This window comes from Poecilia formosa, unplaced genomic scaffold (genome assembly GCF_000485575.1).
Source record: "Poecilia formosa unplaced genomic scaffold, Poecilia_formosa-5.1.2 Scaffold44, whole genome shotgun sequence".
NCBI classification, from domain to species: Eukaryota; Metazoa; Chordata; class Actinopteri; order Cyprinodontiformes; family Poeciliidae; genus Poecilia; species Poecilia formosa.
In genome coordinates this window covers 2156402-2166603 of record NW_006799983.1, presented here as the reverse complement: position 1 = coordinate 2166603, position 10202 = coordinate 2156402, and the positions used below count along the sequence as shown (strand labels likewise).

Sequence of the window (10202 nt, the reverse complement as noted above, 5' to 3'; positions counted from 1 at the left end):
TATCTTTGCTCAGGTTGTTTGGCAATCCTTGTTGTTTCTTCTACCCAAACACAATCATCAGGAGGCGTCCTGTACTCTGTGCGGTTCTTCTTGTGAATATAGATCAATTTTAAAACGGCGCCAGAATACTAATAATTGAACCGTCGTTGGTTTTTACCGTTTCTGCTACAAATGTGGGATTAATAGATGTTTGTTTGTTCCAATAAAACATTTGCAGAGTTGAAGCTTTAATTCGTAGCCTGCAGGGGCTCTTTAAATGTCATGTTAGTCATGTTTATGATCTTATTTGGAGCCGAGTTCAGTTCACAGTAGAAACAGCAACATTTTATAGGTTCATCTGGGACTTGGTTGTTCCAATTTATTGTAAACTCCCAACTCAGTGCATTGAAACCAAACATGGAGTATATTACTAAAAGGTATCCCCATATGGATGATGAAATGCAGATTTTCCAACCTCACAGGTGGCTTCAGGTGCATTTATACAAGTGATAGGGTGATAACAGTGAGGTTGATATGAAAAAATGGCCACTTATGCATTAAGTCTTATTGTAAAATGTCATCACTACTAATTACTCCACATTGACGATGTCATATTTGGTTCCTGCTTGTTGCTGATTGTTTCTGGAGGGGAAGATGAGGAGGCGGGTCATGGGGTGTGTGTTAGTGATGCACTGCAGGATTGTGGGGAGAGAAGCAGTGGTGAAGCGAGCAATGTGGGGAGTTTTTTTTTTTTTTCTCAAGATGTGGAAAGGGAAGTAAAATATATCTAATGTATAACATTGGAAAATATCCAAACTGGTCACTGCAGGGTCAATTGAGCTGCTCCGCTGATCTGACGAACTCCTGATTAAAGACGTTTGCACTCGCAGGTCTGGTGTTTTAGATGTATAGAAGAGTAAAAAAGTGTGAATGATTCTCTCTCTCTGAGCTGTTTGGTTCTGTTGCGTTACTTCTTTAAACTGTAGCGCAGGAGGAAAAGCTTTTATCTTTTTAGTTTTAAACTGTGACCCGTTTAATTTTCCCTGTGTTCATTGGGTAAACACCATGACAGTCTCAGTGCTCTTTCGTGTAATTGTTTTCATCCCCCTCCTTCTCCTGTTCTCATCCACTTTCACACACATTATTACCTCTTTCCTTTTCTTCCTGTGTATGTGTGCGCGTTTCCGCCTCGGTGTGAAAATCCTCTCTTTTCCGTAGATAATGACGGAGCGAAAGAATGCCAAAGCCATGGCAGGAGGTTCACTCCAGGACAGGATGCAGGCAGGGCTGGACCTCCCTTTACAAGGTGCGCTTCATCAACATATGCACCCTCTGTGTGTGTGTGTGTGTGTGTGTGTGTGTGTGTGCATGTGCGTGGAGAGACAACGAATTCTGCAAGAGACACGAAACAGTAAATGTTATCACCTTTGGGGCAGTGTGGGAACACAGTGAATGTTTCACAGTAACATTCTTTGCTAAAGCGGCATGTTTTTTTTTACCAGGAGCACAAGAGCAGCTAGAAATACAAGTCATGTTGGAGTCATTAAGCGCCACTGATGTGGCTCTAAATAACAACGTTTATGTCTGTGGGTACAAAGCTTTGCTTTGGTTATGCTGTGTTAAGCTCTACTGTTGGCAGAAGTGTTGATTACTTTTTAATTAAATAGAATTCATTGGCTGCCCATTATTTGGTGAATGCATTTGTATTCCCTAAATAAATAATTAAAAAAACAACAGAAAAACAATTACGATAAAAAAAAAGTAAACACATTTAAACTCTAATGTATTTACCACCCAGCAGCGTCCTTCCTCGCTCCCATCCGGTTTCTTTACCAGAACTACAAACGCCTTGCAGGTTTTAAGGGCTTCGGCTCCAGTGCACAAGCATAATGACTCGGTGTTGCATCATCTCCTCTTTACACTGTCGCATTTCCAAGACAGATGAAGGAGAAAGTCTTTCATGTCATTTCATCAAACACATTTGTTGGCAACCGTTGGCAATGGTTTAGAAATGTCTAACCCCACCTCCCCCCAAACCCTGAATCTTTTATTAAGGTAGCATAATTTCTCTCAGAAAAAGTTAGAAAAACCCAACCTTTTAATTTTAGTACATTTGTTCAGTACATACAAATGTAAACAGTTGTTACTTTTACAAAAATAACTGGTTTCACAAGTATCAGTGCACTGAAAATTCCCATTAAAGCTGCATTGGGAGTTCTGAGAACACTGCAAAATTTGAACAACTTACAAATCCCTTTCTCAGAATTTGGGGACTCTGCAGCAAACCCGCAATTATGAGCTGGAACGACACGAAGGGTGTGAGGAACACTCATGCGCACGTACACGAGTGTGATTGGCATCGCTAACACCCTCCTCTTTGGCTCTGATTGCCTGTTCCTGACAGTTTGATATCGACAGAAATGTGAATTACCACCTTTTTTCCAGTAAATATTTGTTTATAATACTTAATTTACAAGAACTTTATACTGAAGCTTTTTATTTCATCTAATTAAATAAAACTCAACAAACCCTGCTTGCGCGCAGTGCTGAGTTTGAATTGGGTCATGTGATGTCGTTTCACCTCTAGCCTGGTTTTGACACTGAAATATATCGCAGCAGAAACATGAGATCCTAATGTTGAGGTGGGAAAAGGTGCAATTTAATGCACTACATTGTAAAACACTTCCTGTTGCTCCAAGCTGTTGTTAATGTTGTGATGAATTTTCCCCAGCAGAGTTTCCCACACCAAAGACGGAGCTGGTTCAGAAGTTTCAGGTCCTCTACCTGGGCATGATGCCCGTGGCCAGACCAATAGGTCGGTGTAACGCACTCATATGTGCCTGCAAATGCAGTTCAAAATTTCCCTGCAGTGTTACATGTGGTGCAAACGTGGTTTCATTTGTGAATCTTGTTTGATTTGCTATAATATTCTCTTTTCCAGGCATGGACATACTGAACGGAGCCATCGACAGTCTGATTGGCTCTTCCAACAGAGAAGACTGGACTCCTGTGGCCCTTAATGTGGCAGATGCCACTGTGACCATCAGCAAAGACAAGGTCAGACATCTGTTGCTTGACTGCTACCGCTAAACTCTCCTGTTTTCTTTCTCTGCTGCTTTTTTTTTTTTCTTAAATAGAAAACGCCTTCTTAGACAAGTTAGACACTTTCTCGTGCTGCTGAGTTGATTTTATCTTTTGTCGTTTGCTCAGACTGAAAACAGATTAGGCTTGCAATAAGATGTAGCCGTTGCTGAGTTAATGAGGTCTAACTAGCTGTTAGCGCTCACTACTTTAGGATTTATGTACCTTTCCAACAGCTTATGGTAATATGACGTGTTTCTGCTACAGATTAAGGCCAATAAATACTTTGCAAGATCAGAGGAATTAGCTGTCTCTCCCAAAGCTGCAAGAACAAAGTACTGTCATTCTGTTCCTGGTTTTTAAGTTCTTACAGCTTGTTTGTGAGGCAGAACCTGTCTCTTGTGTTCCAATCAAGAGAAAGAAAGCTTCCTGGGTTCATGAATGTTTTTGCAAACAAGAACTTTGTTCTTTTAGCCACGAGTAATTGAGAACAAGTTTTTCTGCGCTTGCAGTAGTGCTAGTGGCCTTTAGGGATCACCCTTGAACTTTGAGATTTCCTAAAGGCTGGCTACATTTCAAATGAAGCCTATTCGATGACAGAGGTTAAATACTACAAAGGTTCAATCAGGAAAACTTTGCTGCGCTTTGTTCAACAAAGTTATCACCTGGAGTCTTGCTCTCGCTTGCTTTCTTGCAAGACAGACAGGTCTCTAAAAGATAATGCATTGTAAAGAAAGTATAAAACACGTTTGTAACCCATGTTTTTGTCACTTCTCTTGTTGCTTTTCACATTCGCCAAACTTCTTCCCTGCACTTATTGATCTTGGGTACTAAAATCCTCCTCAGCTATGAGCTTAATGTAGGGTAAAAGCCTACTAAAAAGTTATTACAAAGCAGTTATAATCCTCCACATATTATATTGAAACTCTGACTTTATTGTGAACACCTCATTGATTTTGAAAATAGACAGGCTTCACTTTTCATCCCTCCATGCCACTGAGGACTGTATTTCAGCAGATGGTGTGCTCACCCCTTAGAAATGTTGAACATTTATTGAATCATCAGATTCTAATCAGCAGCTAATTTCTTTGTGAATCTGCACATAAAGTGAAAGACGGTCAGAGAACTTCTGAATAAATATATACAGCCGTTGAAGTGCACGACTCGGTCCAGTGGTTGTGCTCATGTCTTATTCAAATCAAATGTTTTTGATGAATCTCTCACCCATATTTCTGACCAGGATGAAGAGGAGGTGCTGGTGGAGTGCCGCGTTCGCTTCCTGTCTTTCATGGGCGTCGGCCGTGACGTGCACTCGTTTGCCTTCATCATGGACGCTGGCGGCCATCGCTTCGACTGCCACGTCTTCTGGTGTGAGCCCAATGCCGGAAGCGTGTCCGAAGCCGTGCAGGCAGCTTGCATGGTGAGTCCAACTGGACCCGAACGCACAAATCGAAGAGAAGAAGTAGGACGATTACGAAACTAAAGTTTGGAGGCAGAAATTGTGTTTCATTTCTTCTCCCCTTTGAATAAATAACCTCAGAGCGCAGTGTTTAAAAATCCCTGTGCTTTTATCCTCCTGCTTTACATGTGCTGCTTTAACACTAATTAACACCAAAGAAATGTATTGCTTTGATATGTCTGCATTTAATATTTATAAGGCATGCATTAAAATCTGAAAAGAAACTGAAATCAATTCAATTATCTTTTTTGTCAGCAATGACGTTTGAGATAAAGGCTAATAGACACATAACAGTGAAATAGCATAAAATTGTTATTTAGCTTTGGTCTGATCTCCAGCACACACACACACACACACACACACCCACACACACACACACACACACACACACACACAGACAACTGGGCTGTTCAAAGAGTACAACATATCAGGTTAACAACTGCACCATCCATGCTTTCCCCACAGTAATTAGCTGTACAAACTATTTATTTCTCCTCTCGCTCTGTCATAACAATAATGGCTAAATATAAATTTGATTAATGTTGCAGATGGGGCTGTGCATGTAATTTGTATGTGAGCTTTGTTTTCCTCCTTAAACATGAAATCCTTCCCTGTTGATCCACAGTTAAATCACAGACGCACAATTACCAACGACTGATTGCTGATGGAATAACGAATGCTCAATAACGTTTTGTACCTCACGTCTGAAAGTGGGCCTACTTTCTTTTCCCTTCTGATAGTCGTTCGTTTTAAGCAGGAAGGCGCAGATCAATATTAGAAATGATTGAAAGCCATTTAGCTCGTTTTGACATTTTAAGGTGCAGCACTGAATATGACCCTGAAACAATGGACCCATTGTTTCAGGGTCCAATGGAAACATTTTATTAATGCTGTAGTGAATTAAAAATGCATGTTCTCACGATCCAAAAATATTGTATTAGAGTCCAACAAATAAAACGGAAAAAAAAAAAAGTTTGTAGTCACAACTTGACAACATTAAGGGGATGTGAATACTTACAGAAAGGCACTGTGTGCAATTTTCTAAAATATTTTTTATTTAACTTATCATCATCATTGGTGATAACTGTCTACAGTAATACAGAGTGAACGACTGAACACCAACGATTTCACAGTGTGTTTATTCCGTCCTTATGTTTGCTGTGTTTACAACCCAAAACCACCATCTGCAGTGTGTGGAGTTTGTGGCAGCCCGTCGGGTCGGGCTGCACCTCTCCGTATGCCGGCTGACGCACGAGATTGGTTCGCTGCAGGCGAGGCCATTGATCACACATCTGAACTTTGGATATATGGCCACACGCAGACCCACACGCTCCGAAGCAGATTGACGGTGACAAGAATCGTTAGTCATTACTATTGATCACAGTCGGCAGCCTGCGCCGGTCCAGCTTCCTCCTCGACTCTCCGTCTTTCTCTCTCTCTCTCTCTCACACACCTCCACCGCCGTCCACTCAGCAGCTGTAACTCTTCGTTATTTACAGTTTTCCCTCCTGTGTTCTCTCTCTCTCTCTCTCTCTCTCTCTCTCTCTCTCTCTCTCTTTGTCTCAGCTGCGGTATCAGAAGTGTCTGGTGGCCCGGCCGCCCTCCCAGAAGGCCTGCGGCTCGTCGCCCCCCGGAGACTCCGTGTCCCGTCGGGTATCGACCAGCGTAAAGCGAGGCGTCCTGTCTCTCATCGACACCCTCAAACAGAAGAGACCCGTCACAGAGCTGCCGCAGTAGCGGCGGTGAGCCGGTACGGGCTTCCCAACACGGCTCTCGGTCACCACGGAAACATCACCGCTTCGCCGCCAAGACCCCCCGTCTCCATCACAGACTCCAGCAGCGGTAGAAAAAGCTACAGGCTTGGTGGAGTCTCCAGTGGCTTTTATTTTTTATTTTTTTATTTTTTTTGGAAGCAAATCTTAAGCGTTTCTCAGTCGAGTAGCTGTTTGAAAAAAAATAAATAAAAAATAAACAAACACGATTCTGAATCAAACAGGAGCATCCAAGATGGTCGTGTACATGACTCTCATTTCTGTCAGTAGCGCCGCGAGGAGAAGAGGGAACAACCTGAAGAAGAAGCAGGAGGCGCTCCTTCAAACACAGCACACGTGCCATGACCGAGCTCATCATCGCCGACCAAAACGCTCATCTCTCCATGCTTTCTGTGTACCTGTGTCCGCGCCTGTCCGCATGAAGCTCCACACCGGGCCACGCTCCCCTGTCATCGTTTTAGTCTGTAGTGGCTCTTCTCCCTCTCGTCGTCCTTTTAGTGAATCTAAACGTCAGAACAAAACCAAGAGAGAGAGAATGAGCGAGAAAAGCCATCGTGTTCTTGTTCCTGGATGAACAAAGGAAGCTGCTACGGACTTGAGAGATTCCAGTGCAACCTGTTCAGCTGAGTGTGCATGAAGTTGTGTTTTTTGTTTTTAAGCTAAATGTGAACCATTCGAAACAATGTGGAAACAGTGCTGCTGCTTTCAGAGACAGGAGGAGGAAAATCAGAAGGCTGCATATTTTTTGGCCTTGGGACGAGCGGTGACTCGTCACCTGAATCATCCTTCCTGTTTACGTGTTTTTCTTTATTTTTCTTTTGCTCTGGTTATCTTTTAAGAAATTACAGATAATAGCCATATCAGAAGAAGAGCTGTGGGACAGTTTTCCCCTCACTGGTATTCAGTGCTAGACTTGCTGCTTCAAACACAGGAGAGACATCAGCATGCTGGAGGGAAATCTGATAGTTTCTCTTCAATCCCACCTCACTCCCTGGAGACGCTGCGTCCTCTAATAAAGGCGGATCACCTGGGGGAAGAGAAAGGAGACTTTAGGAATGTGTTTTTTTTTTCTATCTCTGCAGGATTGTTTGTGTTCAGCCTTCGGTTTTCAAAAGAAAACCCATCAGAACGTTGGAGGGGCTCAAACCGAGCAGGACTTTCTGGCGCTGCTATCTGTTTTCAAGGTTCTTCCACAGGCCAGAGTGCTTTTGTTTAAGAAAATCTTCTTTTCCATTTGTTTTCACCAGTGCCATGGGTCTGTTTAAAAAAAACAACAAAACACACAAATCCCCTTGTTTCCCTTGTCTAGCTCTGTACTGTCACATATCTGACATGTTTGGATGTAAGGTCATCTTTTATTCCACCTTAAGCCTGGAACAGTTTGCTAAGCCCCGCCTCCAGAACGTCACCCAATCACAGCACCAGAAGCTTTACGTTTAACTCAAATTATGTTAACATTGGGAATAGTGCTTAAAAACAATTAACTCATAGATCTGACAGGTGATACAAGATGAATTCAGGGGGTCGAGGCTTAGCAGACTAATTGTTATAGATCAATTGTCCTATGAAAGAATTAGTATACCACCAGGAAAAAACTGTTGGCTATTGACTATATTCTTAAACTTTTTTACGTTTAATGACATACTTCGATCTCAAAAAAGGTAAATGATGAAATTATTTCGTTTTAGTTTTATGTGGAGACATTAAATCCGCCCATGGCTTCAAATGCGGGAGCTTCTTTCTTTTAAAATGATTTAGATTAACTTGCCTTCAGTTGGTGTAAAATTGTTTTAAAATGATTTAGATTAACTTGCCTTCAGTTGGTGTAAAATTGTTGTAAGTCCGTCAACAGCCCTCTCCCTAAAGGATTTGTCGACTCATGGGGTATCGACCAGCGTGAAGCAGTGAGATGTCGCTGAACTATTACGACCAATGTCGCTTGTATATGGGAAAAATCTGTCACGTCTAGCTAGCACAGCGTCACGTGACTTGTAGACTTTCCACTTGAAGCACAACAACAACAACAGCGCCCCCTGCAGTCAAAATTCCTACTGAGAAAGTCGGAGCTCGCCTTACAGCCCAGAGTTTTTGTCCAATATGGCTGCCTTCAATACGAATTTTAGTTAAAGTAACATGTATAAACTATTTATTAGCACCTCTGGTGGTTTCATATTCATGTGCATTATCTGCGTTTTGTTGTTTTACAATTGGAAGACTTGATGCCGTAAGGAAAAATAAGATGGCCATCCTACACATTTAACACTATAGCAAACATAATTTGATAAATAAACCACCATGTTTTTGATTTAATTCTTTGGTTTTATTTTTTTTATATATACATATTGGCCAAATTTGTGAAATTTCAGTTGAACAAAACACATAATTTTTTTTATACCTTTTTTGGTCATTCAAACTAAAATAATCAACATCAATCAGTTTTTCTGTATAACGCACAAAAATATTAATTCCCAGGTTTCCTAAAAATACTTAAATCCTCGTCTCAGTATCATGTGTCATCTCGATTAGATAAGTCAAATCGTTACACACCAACACATAATACTGCGTTATGACCGGTCCGTTTGGTAAAGACGGTGCACAACCTCGGCCCTTTGCTGCTGTTTGGTTTTAAATTAGCCATACTATTTCTAACTTTTGATTTTTAAAATACTCATTTTCGTGCCTTTTCCGTTATTTTTACTACTTACACTTCTATGTCTTCCTCGATGACTCCATGAAATAAATCCTGATGTGCTTGTAATGCAATAATAACGTAAAACCTAAATGGCACACTCTGCTTCAGTGAGAGTCGGTAGTTTGCAGGAAGAAGTCAACAGTTTCTGTGTGGTGTACTAACTCGAGACACGAGTGTTGGTGCATCTTTCTTGTTGTCTTGCCCGTAGCTCTAAAGTGAATTCATACAACTGAAAGGAACTTGTTTTGTAACAGAGACTGATGGGGAAAATCCAGCGGCTTTCAGAAAGATGTTGACGTGTGAATAAGATGACATCCGTGTGTACAGAAAACCCACTCAGTGTAACGTTTATCGTTGTTATAAGCTATGTGTTTATTTTTGAATGTCTCTTTATTTTCTTATACGTTATAAAAACAATGCCTTTTCTGAATCATACCAAATGGCCAAAGTGTAAAATACGTATATAAATTGTTGTAGATAGGAAAATATGAGAGCAAATAATGAAAAGCGAGGAGGCGATTGGACGTTTTTACACTTTAGTTGATGCTGAAATTAACTGTGCGATTTTTATCTATGCATTCTTTTTGATCTGGAGAAAAAGGAAAGTCACGAGGAGCGTTGCATGATCGAAAGAGAGACCGAGTGTATTGAACAAAACTATTTTTTATTTTATTTATTCTATTTTATAAAAGGTATATACTGATTTTATTAGTTGGAAGCGAGTCTCTCGATGCCGTCATTATTTCAGACCCCAGTCGACTCTTCAAACGTCACAAAAAGCTCCCGGTTCGCAGAAACAAAGCAGATAAAGGAATATATCTTCACCCTGTACAGTGATCACTTACCGCTGAGGGTCCACTGCTGCTCAGAGCGTCAGACTGAGGAGGAGGAGGAGGAGGAAGAAGAGGGCAGCAGCAGTGGACTCGCAGCCTTTCTGTCAAACTCACACAGACACACACAGTCCATTCGATGGATGTGTTAGCTTCCGTTTGCTGCTCACCAATTTGTACACTTTAGCAATGTAACCAATTGTGAGAATAAATGGCATAAAACACACTTCCTGGTCTCTTTTTATTCGAGTTAAACCACACATATCCCATTTTTTCCTCTTTAATCTCTTTTCATTGAAAGGTACATTTGAAAGATGATTTTAGAAATCTGTGAAAAATAAACTGGTGCCTACGTTTGACAATAATAGCGGTAAAAGTTGCTCTGTCAC

The 10202-nt window shown here is 41.2% G+C and overlaps 1 protein-coding gene across 1 annotated transcript in view; it reads left to right on the top strand.

Annotated features, from left to right (window-relative positions):
• apbb2b (amyloid beta (A4) precursor protein-binding, family B, member 2b) overlaps window positions 1–8240 on the top strand; it is a 53112-nt gene extending 44872 nt beyond the window's left edge. The window contains exons 14-18 of the mRNA XM_016671373.1: window positions 1198–1285; window positions 2714–2794; window positions 2921–3036; window positions 4301–4480; window positions 6086–8240. Coding sequence (XP_016526859.1) covers window positions 1198–1285; window positions 2714–2794; window positions 2921–3036; window positions 4301–4480; window positions 6086–6256 — 636 coding nt within the window. The 3' untranslated portion in view covers window positions 6257–8240. The remainder of the gene's footprint in view (window positions 1–1197; window positions 1286–2713; window positions 2795–2920; window positions 3037–4300; window positions 4481–6085) is intronic.
• Window positions 8241–10202: the final 1962 nt, after the last annotated feature.